This window comes from Saimiri boliviensis, chromosome 14 (assembly GCF_048565385.1).
Source record: "Saimiri boliviensis isolate mSaiBol1 chromosome 14, mSaiBol1.pri, whole genome shotgun sequence".
Classification (NCBI taxonomy): Eukaryota; Metazoa; Chordata; class Mammalia; order Primates; family Cebidae; genus Saimiri; species Saimiri boliviensis.
The window spans coordinates 93975973-93994172 of NC_133462.1; the positions used below are offsets into that span (position 1 = coordinate 93975973).

General features: G+C 56.8%; 2 protein-coding genes across 8 annotated transcripts; both read left to right on the forward strand.

The window, feature by feature from the left end:
* The first annotated feature begins 7017 nt into the window (after positions 1-7017).
* On the forward strand, positions 7018-10317 carry MRPL55 (mitochondrial ribosomal protein L55). Of its 7 annotated transcripts, none has more exons than XM_010345837.3 (5): positions 7034-7086; positions 7459-7660; positions 8388-8471; positions 8824-9025; positions 10078-10317. In XM_010345837.3, exons 3-5 carry the CDS (start codon positions 8446-8448, stop codon positions 10234-10236), a joined length of 387 nt encoding a protein of 128 aa, XP_010344139.3. In that variant the 5' UTR covers positions 7034-7086; positions 7459-7660; positions 8388-8445; the 3' UTR covers positions 10237-10317. The 7 variants fall into 7 exon arrangements, with proteins under 7 accessions (XP_010344138.3, XP_039320192.2, XP_010344139.3 ...); XM_010345838.3 differs by having other exon boundaries at positions 7035-7086; positions 7481-7660; XM_010345839.3 differs by lacking the exon at positions 7034-7086 and adding an exon at positions 7093-7204.
* Positions 10318-14597: 4280 nt separating this feature from the next.
* Positions 14598-17090, forward strand: C14H1orf35 (chromosome 14 C1orf35 homolog). The gene is made up of 8 exons (XM_039464261.2): positions 14598-14792; positions 14870-15020; positions 15218-15263; positions 15346-15428; positions 15526-15598; positions 15738-15823; positions 16371-16499; positions 16577-17090. The coding sequence occupies exons 1-8, from the start codon at positions 14699-14701 to the stop codon at positions 16686-16688; spliced, it is 774 nt and encodes a 257-aa protein (XP_039320195.1). The 5' UTR covers positions 14598-14698; the 3' UTR covers positions 16689-17090.
* Positions 17091-18200: the final 1110 nt, after the last annotated feature.

Below are 18200 nucleotides of genomic sequence, written 5' to 3' on the forward strand. Positions count from 1 at the left end.
TCCCAGCTACTCAGGAGGCTGAGGCAGGAGAATTGCCTGAAGCAGGAGGCGGAGGTTGCGGTGAGCCGAGATCGCATCATTGCACTCCAGCCTGGGTAACGAGAGTGAAACTCCATCTCAAAAAAATAAATAAATAAATAAATAAATAAATAAATAAATGTGTCGGGGTCAGGGGTGGTGGAGAACAGCACTTTTGGAGGCCAGCATGGATGCATCGCTTGCCCAGGAGTTTGAGACCAGCCTAGGCAACATGGCAAAGCCTCGTCTCTAGTTTTAAAAATAATAATAAAACAGTTTGTTGGGCAAGAGATTGCAGCCTGGAATACACATGCTGTGTCAGACTGTTATAAGTAAAATTTCAATGCCTCAAATAACAATAAGTTCTCTAAGCAAGGCAGTTGACTTCTATAGAAGGGTGCAGTGTAGGGATGGAACAATGGCAGCCGCACGCTTGGATAAAGGGGGAAAGGATACTTCTGCTTGATGGGGAGTCGTCCCTACTGCTGTGTCGTACCCTACTGGGTAGGGTTAGACCTCACAAGCTAGACTAATCTGGACTGGCTGTTTTAAAGAGAGCAGGGGTCAGAGCTGGAGTGGCGGCGTGGGTGTTCTGGCAGGAAGGATGATTACGGGTGGGTCAATGGAGCAGGTGGCCGTGATGAGTCAGAATGGAGCCGGGGACCGGGGGAGCAGATGTGAACTACTGGTTAGAACCGGTGGAGAAGGTTGTTTACTGGAATTACAAGGAAGTTAAGCTTTAAAACGGAGAATTAAAGAATAAGAGGGCTGAACGTACTGTGATACTGGTTCTTTGCGGAGAAACTTGGGATTCACTGTAACAGGACTTCCAACCTGGGTAACCAGCGAAACTCCGTCTCCAAAAAAATAAAAATAAATAACTACAAAAATTAGCTGGGCATGGTGGCTCGTGCCTATAATCACAGCTACTTGGGAGGCTATGGTAGGAGAATTGCTTGAATCGGGACCCGGGAGGCAGAGGTTGCAGTGAGCCAAGATCGAGCCTCTGCACTCCAGCCTGGACTACAGAGTAAGACTCCATCTCAAAAAACAAAGAAAAAGAAAAACAACAGATTGGGCCAGGCGTGGTAGCTCACACCTATAATCCTAGCACTTTGGGAGGCTGAGGCAGACTGATGACCTAAGGTCAGTAGTTTGAGAGCAGCCTGGCCAACATGGTGAAACCTTGTCTCTACTAAAAATACAAAAATTAGCTGGGAGTGGTGGCGCACGCCTGTAGTGCCAGCTACCTGGGAGGCGGAGGCGGGAGAATCACTTGAACCCAGGAGGTGGAGATTGCAGTGAGCCAAAATTGCACCATTACACTCCAGCCTGGGCAGCAGAGAGAGACTTTGTCTCAAGAAAAGAAAAAAAAGAAAAGTAACAGATTGGTAACTATAGGGTCCAGCCTTACCGGGTCCTGTGAGTCCCTGTCTACAGGTGTGGAGACAAGAAACTGAAAACAAAGATACAGGACAGAGATAGAGAAAAGAGAGTCTGGGCGCAGGGGTCCACTGCTACACAGAGGACGGAGTCCGGCAGCGGCCCTGAGTGCCTGGACGCTGACTTTTATTGAGTACCAAGCAGGGGGCAGGTAGGTAGGGTGAGGTAATGGTGGTCTGTGATAGGGTCAGACGAGTCACGTGTCTTGGAGATGGGACCCAGGATTTTCAAGAAGCCAGGTGAGAAGACCTAACGCGTCAGCACTTTTTTCATATTTGTCAAGAATATCAAGGACGTTAAAATTTATGTTACTGTTACTAATTCTCATCTTAGAAGAAAGAGAGGAACCAGGTGCAGAAGCAGAACTTTACAGCAGCCATGGAACATGACCGCTGAGGCACAGCCTCACATAGAGACAGTGAAGTCCCCGGTGTCTGCGGGCCCCTGACTGCCGCCAGGCCCACCGCAGGAGCTTGGACAAGCGGGTTTTCTCCTCACCCCTCCAAGGAAGGGGATGTCTCGGCCATCTTAGACATGTCCTCCCCGCACTGGCTGAACAGCGGACGTTTTCACAGTGCTGGTGCTGCTGCACAGCCGGGCGCCCTCCAGCAGCCCTCATGCAGGCGGACAGCGGGCTCAGAGCACCTCGCCTTAAGGTCACCTCTTTTCCAATGCCACTGCAGCTCCGTACTTCATGACCTGAGACTTAATTAGTAAAACTAAAGATGATATGATTGTAAATATGTATATTTATGATTACATGTGACTAGTTATGTGATTATGATTATAGGAATAACTATGTAACTACAATTCTTTTCTAATTCAATATTTATATGAGAACAGACTGAGGCCACAGACCCTTGCCTTGCTTCTTGAGGGGTTCCCCCCCACAGAAAAAAAAAAAGAAAAGAAAAAGCTCACTTACCTTAGCTTACTTCTGGTTACTCTTTTGTAAGGGGACTTCCTTATGCCGACTGAGGAAAAACGTCTGTTTTGGGATCTGTTTACTTATGTGTATTTAACATAAGTGATTTGATTTTGTTTTGGTCTGCTCTGGTTGGGTCCTAGTGCAAGAGCTCAGTCCAAAACATTGGCCTCCCATGATTTTTTTAAAAAAATTTTTACCCATTTTGATCAGGCTCTCACCTAGCCTGACCAATGCTTAGGACCTAAATTCGTCTCAGTTACCATCAGTTTGGGTTTTTGGTCTCTACACATCATTGACAGATTACAGTGTCTTCATCTTCATGATCACGCATTTTTATTTATTTATTTTTGAGATGGAGTCTCACTCTGTCACCCAGGCTGGAGTGCAGCAATCTCAGCTCACTGCAACCTCTGTGCCCTGGGTTCAAGCGATTCTCCTGCCTCAGCCTCCTAACGCCTGGCTAAGTTTTGTATTTTTAGTAGAGATGGGGTTTCACCAGGTTGGTTAGGCTGGTCTCAAACTCCTAACCTCATGATCCACCTACCTCGGCCTCCCAAAGTGCTGAGATTACAGGCATAAGCCCGTGTGCCCCGTCAATCAGTAGGACTCTTAAGGGCAGCATTCCTAGCAATATTCTCAGCAAGGTGGCCTCCACAGAGTCTAGTTTCAAATGGCCTGGAACCTTCATCATGGCCACAGCAGCAGGTATTTGTATTGCATCTAACAAATCATAAGGTTCATTATGAAAGTGAGAAAACCTGCTTCCACATTTCGAAATCATGAGCAACTGCAAATGGCCTACCTGCTGTCTGTATAAAGGTCAGCAGTTTCTCCTTAGCAAGGAGCTCCAGTGAGGGCAATAGCCCCGCCTGCTGGGCTGAAGCGGCTGAAGGCCAAGGGGCTGCTTTCCCAGCCTCAAAGCAAGAGATCCTGCAAGCATGAGCCATCTGTGAACCGGGATAGCTTCTCGTCGTCCAGGGGAGTTTTCTGTCAATCCTTTCAGGGAGTCAAAAGACGATCCATTAAAATCAGACAGTCATGTGGCATCTCGCCTCGGAGTAGAGAGGAAGGAGAGTAGCAGGATTAAAATTATTACAGGAAGAGACAGTCATATGGGGAGTGGTTAAGAGAAGGATCTCATAAAAAGTGAGGTGGCTGGAATGGAAGTGCTGAGTACGATGAGACTCTGAGAGACTTTCCACAGTGTGGGCCACAAAAAAGGTCCGAGGAGATCCCCTGACGATTTCTTTGGTGGATTTGACCCACAGGGTGGTGGCAGAGATAGCCCTCGGACAAGGAGGAGAGCCGCAGCTCCCAGGTCCCACTGTTCACTGTAGTCTGTTATAGGAGTATGCTGATCTCCATCCTTTAAAATACTTTAAATTTCAACTTTCTTTAGAGACAGAGTCTCACTCTGTCACTCTGGCCGGAGTGCAGTGGCAGGATTATAACTGTAGCCTTCAACTCCCGGGTTCAAATGATCCTCCCACCCCAGCTCTCAAGTAGATGGGACTACAGGTATTCTACCATGCCTGGCTAATATTTAATGTTTTTAGAGAGGGGGGTCTCATTATGTTGCTAAGGCTGGTCTCAAACTCGTCTTAAGTGATCCTCCCACCTCAACCCCCCAGCCATGCCCAGCTGCATGCTTTTCAGTTAAAACTGCCAGCGTGCTTCCTTCTTTTTCATGTACAGAAAGGAAGACGTGGGTTGTGTTGTTTCTTGGCCTTTTGGCCAAGATCAAGAGAAGAAGAGGAGTTGCCTTAGTCTTCTGTTGATGTGACCGAATGCCTGAGGCTGGGTAATATATAAAGAAAAAGAATTTATTTCTCACAGTCCTGGAGGCTGGCAAGTCCAAAATCAAGGGGGCATATCAGCTGAGGGCCTTCTTTCGGGTAGGGACTCCCTGCAGAGTCCCAAGGGAGGTGGCTCAGGACATCACATGGTGAGGGTGTTTCTCTTCCTCTTATAAAGACGGCAGTCTCACTCCCAGGATAGCCCTGTAATCCATTAACCCATCAGTCCCCAAATCCATGCATAGATTAATCCGTTCATGAGAACAGAACCCTCCTGATAATCACCTCCTAAAGGCCATACTTCTCAATACTGCTACACTGAGGATGAAGTTTCAACATGAGTTTTGGAAGAGACAAACATTCAAACCATAGCAGTTGATAATTAGGGTGTCCTAAGGCTGGGGGATTTAAGAAAATTCCCGGTTTAGCTTGTCAAAAGCCACATCTACTGGCTCTTCCCAAACGATGGGGTCAGGTTTGGTGATTTTAGCAGAGGGGTTGGGCCAGAATAGAAGACCTGGTGATCCAGCAGGCCCAAGAAGTCCACAGAGCGGGTGTCCAGTTCTGGATTTCAGGAATTATAAAATGTCTTGTATGCAATCTGGGTCTGACTGTGGTCCACTTTGTGAAATTGGGTGGCCTAAATATTTTTCCTGGGTTTTTACCAGTTGTAATTTTTCCTTAGAAACCTAAAGGCCTGCTTTCGGCCAGAACCTCCATCTTCCAGTAATTCACCAAAATGACGAACACAAAGGGAAAGAGGAGAGGCACTCGATACATGTTCTCTCAATCCTTGTTCCTACCTTTGGAAAACTGACGGTTCTACTGTTTTCCAGTGGGTTTCAGGAGCAAATTACTACATTTACAATGGGGATAGTGACAACCATAACTAAAGTTTTGGTCAATCTCTCAAAATTGAGAAAATGACCAAAAGAGGGGAGTTGTTAAAATGAACTAAACGTGGCCTGAGAAGGACTTCATACTTCTATATTTGAGTCTTTATGGAGGAACTGCAACCTCGCTTAATAGATAGACAGATTCAAAACCTAACAGGAGTATGCAGCTGTAGCAATAGCTGAGTTCTGGCCAGTCCCTGAGGCTGGACTTCATTCATACACTGCTGTGGGTTCAAACTGTGTTCAAATAAGGCAAACGCCAACCTATAACTAATGCAGCCATTCTGTACTTCCCTTTCAATTTCTGTACAGCAGTTATTTTTCTTTGTCTACATATCTTCCACCATGTGACTGCACTGGAGTCTCTGTCAATCTGCTGTGATTCTGGGGGCTGTGCGATTCATGAATCCTTCATTGCCCAATTAAACTTTAAATTTAATTCGGCTGAAGGTTTTTTTAAATCAAATGTAAACCAAAAATAAAAAATAAAATTCTAAGGCTCCCCAACCATCTAAATGGACTTCCTCCTTGGCCAAGGAACTTTTTTTTTTTTTTTTTTTTGAGACGAAGTCTTGCTCTGTCACCCAGGCTGGAGTGCAGTGGCGCCATCTCTGCTCACTGCAACCTCCGCCTCCCGGGTTCAAGCAATTCTCCTGCCTCAGCCTCCCGAGTAGATGAGATTAGAGGCGCACACCACCATGCCTGGCTAATTTTTGTATTTTTTTTTTTTAGTAGAGACCAGGTTTCACCCCGTTGGCCAGATTGGCCTTGAACTCTGGTCCTCTGTGTCCCACTTAAGCTCCCCTGGGTCCTCCCTCAGTCCGCCCGCCGTGTCCCCTTCAGCTCCCCTGGAACCTCCGTCAGCCCCGCAGGTCCCCCCTCAGCCCCGCAGAACCCCCCTCAGCCCCACCTGGGTCCCCCCTCAGCCCCGCGGGTCCCCCCTCAACCCCACCTGGGGCCCCCCTCAGCCCCGCGGGTCCCACCTCAGCCCCACCTGGGTCCCCCCTCCGCCCCACCTGGGTCCCCCCTCAGCCCCGCGGGTCCCACCTCAGCCCCACCTGGGGCCCCCCTCAGCCCCACCTGGGTCCCCCCTCAGCCCCACCTGGGGCCCCCCTCAGCCCCGCAGGTCCCACCTCAGCCCCACCTGGGGCCCCCTTCAGCCCCGCGGGTCCCACCTCAGCCCCACCTGGGGCCCCCCTCAGCCCCGCGGGTCCCCCCTCCGCCCCACCTGGGTCCCCCCTCAGCCCCGCGGGTCCCCCCTCAACCCCACCTGGGGCCCCCCTCAGCCCCGCGGGTCCCACCTCAGCCCCACCTGGGTCCCCCCTCCGCCCCACCTGGGTCCCCCCTCAGCCCCGCGGGTCCCACCTCAGCCCCACCTGGGGCCCCCCTCAGCCCCACCTGGGTCCCCCCTCAGCCCCACCTGGGGCCCCCCTCAGCCCCGCGGGTCCCACCTCAGCCCCACCTGGGGCCCCCTTCAGCCCCGCGGGTCCCACCTCAGCCCCACCTGGGGCCCCCCTCAGCCCCGCGGGTCCCCCCTCCGCCCCACCTGGGTCCCCCCTCAGCCCCGCGGGTCCCCCCTCAGCCCCACCTGGGTCCCCCCTCAGCCCCGCGGGTCCCCCCTCCGCCCCACCTGGGTCCCCCCTCAGCCCCGCGGGTCCCCCCTCAGCCCCACCTGGGTCCCCCCTCAGCCCCGCGGGTCCCCCCTCAGCCCCACCTGGGGCCCCCCTCAGCCCCGCGGATCCTCCCTCGGTCCCGCGGGTCCCCCTCGACCCCGCCTGCCTGCCCTGGCGCGCGCCGTAGGAACGGAGGTCACCGCCGCTCCGCCCACCTCGGTCCCGGTAAGCCGCAGCGTCCCACAGACCACGCCCACGATTACGTCACCCCGCGCCGGCCCCGCCCAGTGGGGGTGTGTCTTCGTGCCTCGCCGCGCCGCGGGTTACGTCATACCGTGCGACACGGCGTCTGCCAGTGACGTCGCGGGCTGCGCGCCGCAGCGTGAAAGGTGGTGAGTGTGCCGCGAGTTCCTGCGTGTCTTCGTCCTTGCCTTAGTTTCCTACCTGGAAGTCCAGACCGCATGTCCTCGGGCCCCTCCGCAGCGACAGAGGCGGCACCTCGTGTCGCAGGTTGCACCTCGTGTGGCCGGGAGCAGAAACGGGCGCTGTACCTGTCCTGGGCCCTTCTCCCCGTGGAGTCGGGAGGGAGGGAGGCAGGGAAGGGGACAGGGGGCTGCATCTGTCCTGGGCCCTTGTCCCCGTGGGTTCTAGCGGGAAGGGAGCTTCCCCCAAAGACCCTCCTGGACCAGCCGCAGGCTCCTGTGCTGGTGAGGCTGAGAGAGAGGGATGTGGGCATAGGACACGGAGCAGGATTTCCGTTTTAGATACAGCAGGACCTGTCTTCAGGTCCTTCGTTGGTGTGGGAGATAGGGGTACACCCGAGGAGGAAGCCGGGCGCTCGGCCTCCGTGCAGCCTCGTCTCCTGGAATCTGAGTATTGGAAACTGGCTTTTACCTCGGACACCACAGCACAGCCTCCCATGGGAATCAAGGTCACAGCAAAGCCGCCCTGGGTCTCCATTCTCCTGTAAGCAAGCATGACGATCCTCACCTCACTGGGTGTTTATGAAAACTGGCAATGACCTTAGAAAGCAAGGCATGAGCCGGACATGGTGGCTCACGCCTGTAATCCCAGCACTTTGGGAGGCCAAGGTGGGCAGATCATGAGGTCAGGAGATTGAGAACATTCTGGCCAACATAGTGAAACCCTGTCTCTACTAAAAATACAAAAATTAGCTAGGTATGGTGGCACGCACCTGTAGTCCCAGCTACTCGGGAGGCTGAGGCAGGTTAATTGCTTGAACCTGGAGGTGAAGGTTGCAGTGAGCCAAGATTGGGCCCACTGCCCTCCAACCTGGTGACAGAGCGAAACTCCATCTCAAAAAAAAAAAAAAAAAAAAAAAAAAAGATACCAAGGCATGAGCCATGAGCCCATCTCCACTTTTGAGGCTGCAGTCCATTCAGAGAGGTTTCCCAGACTTCGTAACGGCCAGAACAGACAGCCTAGGCCCTGCTGCAGACTGTCTCAGAATCTGTGGGAGCAGTGACCAACCTCTGCTTTTGGAAATACCACTACAGGTGGTTCTGAGAATTCCAAGGGTTACTGGGAGAGGTTGGTGAGTGACATGGAGATTACATGTATCTTGGAAGTATACTGGGGTCTGTGGCTACATCCTGGACTGGGATTTGATGAGAACCCATTAGGTGGAAGAACCTTCCTTTAAAAAAGGATCTCTGAATTCTCTGCCTAGCAGGTTGCACGCCAGGGCCTGTGCTGACCACATCCACGTGCCGCTGGGGCTCTGAGGAGGAATGGCAGCAGTGGGCAGCCTGCTTGGGTAAGCATGAACTTTCAGGTCCCTGGGGATTGCTGTTAGGGGCACCCCAGGGAACCCCTGTCTTCAGCAGGAAGTGGTAGTTCTAAGCCTGCCTCGTCCCAGCCGTTGTCCACTTTCCCCCGTGCTGGAAGCCTCATGCCCTTGCTCAGCCTGGCAGCCTCTTCCTGGCTAGGGGCGCCAGAGCGGCTCTGACCACAGCCTGTGGCTCCTCAGGAAACCCCTAGTCTCATCCTGGCATGTGCTAGCTCTGGTAGTGTCTCCTGTGGCCTGGCAGTGCCCCGTCACGACCAGCCTTAGTCATGTTGGGACTCTCTGCTGCAGCACTGACCGGTGCCTGCATGTTTATCTGCAGCCTGCTGAGATGCAGCACTCTGAAGGCCACCAGGCCTGCACTCCGCTGCCTGCACACATCCGCCTGGCGGGCCGACAGCAGCAGGGCCTCACTCGCTCGTGTGCACCGCCAGGCCTACGCGCGCCTCTACCCCGTGCTGCTGGTGAAGCAGGATGGCTCCACCATCCACATCCGCTACAGGGAGCCACGGCGCATGCTGCTGGTAAGCTTTCCTCGTCGGGCGCTTCCAGGTGCCAGGCTTGGGGCGGGGCTGTGGTGGGAGTGCTGGTGGCCGGTCGCCTTCAGAGGGAATGTGGCTGTGGTCACTGCTACATGACAGGAGTTGGGAGAGCAGGTGGCTGTTGGAGGAGTGGAGGAGGGTGACATCCAAAAGTGCCTCTAAGCACCAACATTAGATAGGACTAACCACTAGTATGTTTTTTTGTTTTTGTTTTTTTTTTTTGAGACAGAGTCTCACTCTTTTCACCAGGCGCCAGGCTGGAGTGCAGTGCCATGATCTTGGCTCTCTGCAACCTCCGCCTGCTGGTTTTAAGCAATTCTCCTGCTTCAGCCTCCCGAGTAGCTGGGACTACAGGCATGTGCCACCACACCCAGCTAATTTTTGTATTTTTTAGTAGAGATGTGGTTTCACTATGTTGGTCAGGATGGTCTCGATCTCTTGACCTTGTGATCCACCCACCCTGGCCTTCCAAAATGCTGGGATTACAGGCGTGAGCCACCGACCTGGCTTATGTTTTTATTTTTGAATTTATTTTTTGGGACAGGGTCTCACTCTGTCAAGCAGGCTGGAATGCAGCGGCACAATCTCGGCTCACTGCAGCCCTGACTCTAGGCTCATGTGGCCCTCCCACCTCGGCCTCCCCCGTAGCTGGGACTGCAGGTGCATACCACCATGCTTTGCTAATTTGTTTTGAAGACTTTTTTTGTAGAGATGGGGTCTCTGCATTGCCCAGGCTGGTCTTGAACTCCTGGGCTCAAGCAGTCCTCTCACCTCAGCCTCCCAAAGTGCTGGGATTACAGGCATGAGCCACCGTTCCTGGCCTTATTGGTTCTTGTAAACATCAAATCTGGTGAAAACACAGAACAATTTATTTTAAAGATTGAAAGCTTTGAAGAGAGAAATCAATCGAATGTTTGAAAATTAAGCTAGTGTAGGATGGAAGACACAGGTTGAGAGGAAGGCCTTGGGCTGTCACCTCAGTAGCTCTCAAGGTCCCTCTGTCCACGTGGACGAAACTTGTCTGTCTCCTGCAGATGCCGATAGATCTGGACACGCTGACTCCTGAGGAGCGCCGGGCCAGGCTGCGGAAGCGTGAGGCTCAGCTCCGGCAGACGGAGGACTACGAGCAGGAGTTCAGCGATGACTTTGATGTGGAGCGCTACCGACGGTTCTGGGCCAAGACCAAGAAGTGACTGGCTTCTTGGTCAAAGCCACGCTGGGACATTGCTAAGATGGGAGAGCAGTTCTTAAATCACACGCTCTCAAAGCTGCCACCTGGAGTCTGTGTCTATTTCTGTCTTCTCACTTGGTGTGTGTCCCAGCCTGGCAGCTTGTCCCCTGAAAAGCACGAGCTCCAGCGTAGAGAGGGCTCCGTGGATGAGCGGGGTGAGGGTCGTGGGTTTTGGACACTGCTCTGGGGCTGCGGCACACAGACAACCATGTGGGCAGCACCCAACACCAAGCTCTGCTTTCCCGGCCTCAGAGGCACCAGGGCAACAGCACAGTGGGCCTCCGGTTGGTTCCTAGGAGGGGCTGGGTTTTCTGGGCTCAAGGCATCAGCTTCAGTGGGGCAGCCCTAGGACCACCCTTTCCCGTGGACATAGCCTGCAGCTCCTGCCCTGGGCCTGCATTCCCACACTGCTCCCGGGAAGGTTCTGCCCTGGGAGGGTCCCCAGAGGAGCAGCCAGCCCTGGTTGTCCGTGACTCCTCATGGGTTATGCAGAGCACTGCAGTTACACACAGCCCAGGGGGATCCACAGACCCTGCTCCATCTGTCCAGAGGCTGGTTTCACTCAGAAGCAGCTCTTGCTGATGTGCGGGTCCCTTCCACGTGCACACCAGCCTGGGTTTTGGACAGCTCAGGGCCGGGCCGCTTCCTGTCCCTGTCTTGGGGTGTTACTGGGTCCCAGCTGCTAGGCCATCTCTCTGACACCTGGTGCCCAACAGGGAGTTTTTGCAGTGCTGTTCTGGGGTTGCCGGGGAGGTGGGAGTGTGTTCTGCCGGCCCTGCGACGACAGTGCTGTCAACCGAGGAGCTGGGCAGCATCCCCACCTCACAGGCCTTCCCTTGCCCCTCACGTTGGTTCCTGGCCCTTTGCTCATCCCTCTGGCCTTCAGCTGTGCTGAGGAGAGCCTACAAGGGATGTCCTCCAGCCCTGTGGCCCGGCAGTGCCCGACCTCACGTGGATGGGCTGTGTGGCTGCCTGGGACTCCGGCCCTGTGGCCCAGCAGTGCCCGACCTCATGTGGATGGGCTGTGTGGCCACCTGGGACTCTGCCTGGCAGGGTTATTTCCTGAGCAGGTTCCACAGAGCCCCGTCTCTGAATTTGTGGCCTCAATCCCTGTGGCATGTAGAGCTGGCTACCTGGCCATACTGTGTACTCACTCGGCCCTTCCTCCACTGTACCCAGCCAACTCCTGCTCTAGTGGGCTTCCCTGGGACCCCCACCACCCCTCTGCTCCCTGACCTCCACCCTCCTGGGTCCAGCTTCACTGCTGTCTACATAGAGGGTACCACTGTGACTAGTGCCCCCGGCCGGGCCTCCACCCAGCAGGCACAGGCCATGCCACCTCCACCCCAGTGACCCCTCCTGTGGCCTATGGCTTGTCAGGCTGACGGGCTCAAAACTGACCTGGGCTCTCCCCACAAACCTGGTCCTTGTGTTGCCAAGTGGCCACGTCCTCACAGCTGCCCAGAGCAGCGCCTCAGAGCTGTCCTGGACTCCTGCCTGACGTCCGCCTGGCCCTGCTGTCCCTTAACCACACCTGACATCCAATCAGTGGTCAGACTCCACAGCCGGACCCTGCCACGTGGGCCAAGTCCATTTTGGCCTGGCAAGCTGTAACAGCACCCAGGAGATGATGCCCTCCACCCAAGGGAGCCTTCCCAGGAGCTGGCCAGTTGCCCTCAGTGTGCCTGGATGTGGCCTGCTGCTCTGCCCTCCCCACGCACCCGCTCCGCGGTGCGAACTCGGGCAGCGCTGCAGGAGGGAGGCAGCAGCCGGTACTTGCTGAGTAGATCGATGAGCTGTCTGTCAGGCTGCTCTAACAGCCTGACCCATGGGCTGGGTCATTGAGAAACAGATTTCTCACAGTTCTGGACACTAGACCTGTGTTTTCACCCAGTTCAACCTGTGGCTGGAATTGCCCCAAAAGTCGTGGCAGGAGGGTTCCCACAAGGGAGTGCCCCACACCATCCTGAGATGGGGCTGGTTAGGATTCTACAGAAACATTGAGCACACCAGGGGGATGTGCCCAGAGCGTTTATTAGGGGAGATTCCGAACAGAGTGGGCTGCAGCAGTTCTTGCCACGGGCGGTGAAATGAATGTTCTCTCTAGCTATATCCGCGGGGAGGGGGTTGGAGAATGGAGTTTATATGAGGGTTTAAGGAAGCTGGTTCGGGCTGGGTCCAGTTTCTTTCTGTTTTGAGAAAACCTGGAGGCTTCATCTGTGCCTGGGAACGTTCAAGGCTGCTGCTCGGGTTCAGTCTGCAGAGGAAAATGTACCGCTGGCCAGGTCACAGAGCAGCCAAGGGACTCTTTCTCGGTCAGCACTAGGAATGAAGTGAAGGGGGAAGCAGGGGGACGCCACAGCGTCCAAAATCAGGGGGCCCAGCATGCTGAGGCTCTGGTGAGGGGTCTCTTCCAGACTGCCACTTCCTATCGGGTCCAGCCCTACAGGGTCCTTTGAGCCCTTCTCTACTGGCGCAGAGACAAGAAACTGTGGAAATAAGACACAAGATACTGAGAGAAAAGTCTGGGCCCAGGGGTCCACTGCTAACCAGTATACATAGAGACCAGCAGTGGCCCCAAGTGGCTTTTATTGTACAAAGCAGGGGGCAGGGTAGGTAGGGCGAGTCATTGGTGGTCAGTGTCTTGGAGACAGGGGCCCAGGACTTTCGAGAAGCCAAGGCAAGGAGAAAACCTAAGGCTTGAGCACTTTCGACAAGCACCATACTTGTCAAGAAAGAACAAAGACATTAAGATTTATGTTACTTTTACTAATTCTAATCTAAGAAGAGGAACCAGGTGCAGAAGCGGAACATGAAAGTAGCCAGGGAACGTAACCGCTGAGGCACAACATCGCACAGAGACGGTGAAGCTCCTGGATGTCTGCAGGCCTCCCTGACAGCCGCCAGGCCTACCGCAAGAGCCTGCGGGCTGCAGAGTTTTCTCTTAAGTCGTCCGAGGGAGGAGACACGTCACACGTCTCCTTCCCTAGCTGGCTCAACCGCGGGCGCCTTCCCAGCGCTGGCGCTGCCGCACAGCCGAGGCGCCCTCCAGCAGCCCTTACGCGGGTGCGACAGAGGGCTGAGACCAGGCGTCCCCACACTGCGGCCCCCTGAGGCCACTTCTCCGGCCCCCCGCCGCACTTCAGGAAGGGGCACCTCTTTCACTGGTGGTCAGTGAGAGGAGCACAGGATGTGGCGGCCCTCCAGCGGGCTGAGGGACAGTGAACTGGCCCCTGTGTAAAAAGTTTGGGGACGCCTGCCTTAGACTCTAAAGAGATGACCCTAAAGCAAAGCATCTTGCTTTAGGGTCATCTCTTTCACAATGTTACTTCAGTTCCATACTTCATGACCGGAGAATGATTCGCCAAATTAAAAGGTTACATTGAGTATATATATATATGATGACGCATGCATATGTGACCACGATCATAGGAGTAACTGTGACTCCATCTCTAATTCTTTTCTAGTTCAGTATTTACACGGGAACAGGCTGAGGCTTCCGATCTCTGCCCTGGCCCTTGCAGGGTCGCCCATCCACACCTTCCCGCCGCCTTCCCGCCGCGGAAAGCTGCCCAAGCCCTCGGCGTCCCTCTAAGAAGGCTGTGCCCTCCTGACCTCGTCACCGCTGAAGCGCTCGAGCGGGAGCGCACGTTCAGTGCACCGCAGCGCGGACAGGCCCAGCTCGGAGGGCGTCTGGCAGCTGCTTTTTCACGCACAGGCTCACGGGGTAGTCCTCAGAAATCGCACAAATCCTCAAGGGCATTCCCCTGTGCGGCTCCCCGCAGGGCCTCGCGGCTGGCAGTGCCCGGTGGACGGCGGTAGCCAGGCTGTCTCGTGTGTGTTCTTTCTTTTTAACGAGACAGGGATCTCCTGGGCTCAAGCGACCCTCCCGTAGTCCCTTTGGGACTGGAAGCGCGCGCGTGCCCGGCCCGTTTTAACCTTCTTTTTTTGAGACAGTCTCGCTCTGTCGCCCAGGCTGGAGCGCAGCGGCGCCATCTCGGCTCCCTGCAACCTCCACCTCCCGGGTTCAAGTGATTCTCCTGCCTCGGCCTCCTGAGGGGCTGGGACTGCAGGTGCGCACCACCACGCCCGGACTATTTTTGCGCTTTTAGTAGAGACGGGGTTTCACGGTGTTGGCCAAACTGGCCGGGAACTCCCGGCCTCCAGCGACCCGCCCGTTTCCGTCCTGGGCGAACGCGCAGTGCAGTTCGGAGGCGTCCCCGCGCCGGGCCGGGCCGGTGCAGCAGCGCGCAGGCGCGCGGGGGCGGGGCGGAGCGCGGAGTCGGGCGCCGAGCAGGCGCACGTGACGAAGCGGAGCGGGCTCAGGCGTGACGTCACGGCGCGCGACGCGGAGGCGGGGCCGGCGCGGGTCCGACGGTAGGGGCAGCGGGTCCGCGGTCGCGGGCCGCGGTCGCCCCAGCACCATGTTCGGCTCCAGTCGCGGAGGCGTGCGCGGCGGTCAGGATCAGTTCAACTGGGAGGACGTGAAGACCGACAAGCAGCGGGAGAACTACCTGGGTGGGTGGGCGCGGCGGGCGGGCTCCGGGCTCCGGGCTCCCCGGCGGGCGCCGGGCTCACGGCGCCTACGTCCGCAGGCAACTCGCTGATGGCGCCCGTAGGCCGCTGGCAGAAGGGCCGCGACCTCACCTGGTACGCCAAGGGCCGGGCGCCGTGCGCGGGCCCGAGCCGCGAGGAGGAGCTGGCGGCCGTGCGGGAGGCGGAGCGCGAGGCGCTGCTGGCCGCGCTGTGAGTGTCGGCGGGCGGGGCTTGGGCGGCGCGGCGGGGGCTGCTTGGGGCCGGGGGCGAGGGCGGGGGGCCCGGCTGGACGGGGCGGAGCTGCGGGGACTCGCGCGGGCGGGGCCCTCCGGAGAAGGGCCGGGGCGCCGAGGACTCGTGCTGGGACGAGGTCCGTTCCCCTGACGCCCGCCCCGATTCCCTCACAGTGGCTACAAGAACGTGAAGAAGCAGCCCACGGGCCTGAGCAAGGAGGTAACTCCCCGGGGCGGGGGCGCGTGGAGGGCCGCGGGGGCGGGGCCGTCCCGAGCGCTCCCTTCGCTCCCCCCACCTGCAGGACTTTGCGGAGGTCTGCAAGCGGGAAGGAGGCGACCCCGAGGAGAAGGGCGTGGACCGGCTGCTGGGGCTGGGGAGCACCAGGTGCGGGCCGGTTTCGGGGGGACGGAGGGTCTGTCTGGGCTCGGTTACTCGGGTGAGGCGAGCCCCTGCCGGACTGTCCTGATCGCTGTTACTGCAGTGGCTCCGCGGGCCGCGTGGCGCTGTCGCGGGAGGACAAGGAGGCCGCCAAACTGGGGCTGTCTGTGTTCACGGTAACACCCCACCCCGCGCCTGATCGCATCGGGGCTCACAGGGGTGGGACGGGGCAGGGCACGGAGCTCCCCGGGCCGCTGCGGGGCGCGGTGTGGGGCCGGCCGGCACATTTCTCCCCAGAGCGCGCTTCGTCCACAGCACCACCGCGTGGAGAGCGGCGGGCCCGGGACTTCGGCAGCCTCGGCCAGGAGGAAGCCACGGGTGGAGGACCAGACCGAAAGCAGGTGAGGCCGCGCCGGTGGAGCGGCTCGTACTCAGGCAGGTGGCAGCTTCTCTTCGCGCACCGGCCCTGGCGGTGGCCTGCCCTACTTTCTCCTTCCTGTCCCACTTAATCCTAGGTTTTTCCCCAGGGGAGTTTCTCGGGTCGCCCTTGAAGGGAGGTCCTAAGTACTGGCAGTGGTTGGGGGCTGTGCCGTGGGAGGGCGCGCAGGACCTGGGCAGGAGCCTTTTTCTGCGTGGGTGGCACCTCCAGGGCTTTTCCTGGGTGATGAGCCCGAGCCTGTGACCCCAGGAGTGGCCTGGTGGGTGCAGGTGGGAGGAAGGTGTCACCTTGCAAGGGCACAGCTCGGGTGGAGCGGGCCCTGCAGACGAGATAGGGATATTGCGTCTGTCTCAGTGGCCATGTGACTACGTGACTGAGGAGCGGAATTTGGGATCTCATTTAACTGATTTAAAGATGCACTTGAGGGTGGTGGCTTCATCTCCTGGATGGGACCTGCCTGTGCTCACTCTCTTGACTCACTCTCTGAGGCGTGTTTTGTACCCTCCCAGCTCTGAGAGCCACAGGAAAAGCAAGAAGGAGAAGAAGAAAAAGAAAAAGAAGAAACACAAAAAAGAGAAGAAGAAAGACAGAGACAGGCGACCAGCGGAGGCCACCACGTCTTCCACATCTCCCGAGAGGTATGCCCTGGCCCATGTCTTGTGGGTAGGGGTTTGGTTGACCCCTGCCTCTGAGTGACTGCCCTTGGTCTCCCCAGGCCCAGGCATTGGCACCATGACTCTGACTCCGACTCCCCCTGCTGCAAGAGGAGGAAGCGGGGACACAGTGGGGACAGGAGCCCATCTTGCAGGCGGCATGACAGACTCTGAGGCCTGATGGTTGGACCCTGCTCACTGCTGCTGTGGGACCGGGAACTCTCCCTTCACCTTGCTTGCCTCCTGCCTCAGGAAAGCCCCTCGTGTGGGTAAGACCTGAGGCTGCTCCTATGGAGTGGCTCTGGGCACCAGCCTGTGGGGTAAAGGCTGCACAGCTAGCTCTGGGGCAGCCAGCTTCCTGGAAGACCTCCAGGTTTCGCACAGCAGGGATGGCCCCTGGCTTGCCCTGCGAAGGTGAGCCTGCCCACAGGTACCCGTAGAGGCTGGACTCCCCATGTCCTGCTCACGGCTGCAGCAGCCATGGGCCTATGAGCAATCTACCTGTGGCCAAGTACGGGACCTCTATTTTTCCTTACGTTGACTCTTTATATTTCAATAAATATATTTTAAAAGAAAGGTGTATCATCCTAATTGGAAGGTCAGTGTCAGGAGTTAACGAGATCCCACTGGGAAGATGGAGCTGTGCCCTAATACTTCATAATGTCCAAGAATGCCGTCCTCCCATGGGTGCCCAAAGCCCTACCCACACCCAGGGAGGGCCGAGGCCCTGGAAGGGGGTACTCAGCTGGCAATGTGGGGACCTGCGACGGATGAACCCTGTCCTGAGACAGGTGAGGTCAAGGACTGCAGAGTCTGGAGGGGTAGCCTCAGTTGGCTGAGGTTTGGGGACTCCACCTGCCTGCCAAGACCTGGCTGCCTCAACCCTCGGCTCTGCTGCTTCTAGGGCAGTGGGCTGGGTGTCCCATTTGTCTGACCCTGAGAAGAATCAGGGCTGTTCAGGACGTATGTGGGCACCTGGGCTGGATCATGGCTCACTGCAGTCTCAGAGTGTTCTGATCAGGCGAGCTCCCTTGCCTGGCCTGTTTCTCAGTTCAAAAGAAATTAAGCAGAACTTCCTCAGGTCCCTGGCCAAGGTGTGCTCCTGTGACTTTGACCTCTGCCCTCGCCCTCACATGGCCACTGGAGTGGAGTGGCGCTGTCTATCTTGGGCACTGTCAAGGGGGATGAAGGTCGGGCCACCTGGCCAGGACAGCCTCACCTTTTGGGACTCTGCCCAACAGAAGGCAGACCTTGGACCTGCTGATGGCTATACCCCACAAAGGTTAACTCCAGACTGGCAGCCCTCTGCTTCATGACATTTTGAGGAGAGGTGGGGGCTGTGCCCGCCCACGCAGGCAGGGACCATTCCCCAGCTGGCACAAAGTACCATGTATGCTGGCAGTGGCCCTGCCACACAGCCAGCAGGCTGATGGAGGGAGGCTGAGGTCTCACATGGTGCCTGCTGACTCCTGTCCTGTATGGCCCAGGTCTCACTGGCTGGGCCCAACTGGACTGCAAGCAGAGACCAGCAAGGTTACTGTGGGCAATCATGGTGGAAGAGCCTCTCACACAGACACAGGGAACACACTCAGGAAGGGGAATGGGGAGGGTGTGGACTCAGGCGGCGGCCCTAGGCAGTCACCTGCACTTCTAAGCTGGCCGCTCCACCCACCATCTCCTGGAGGC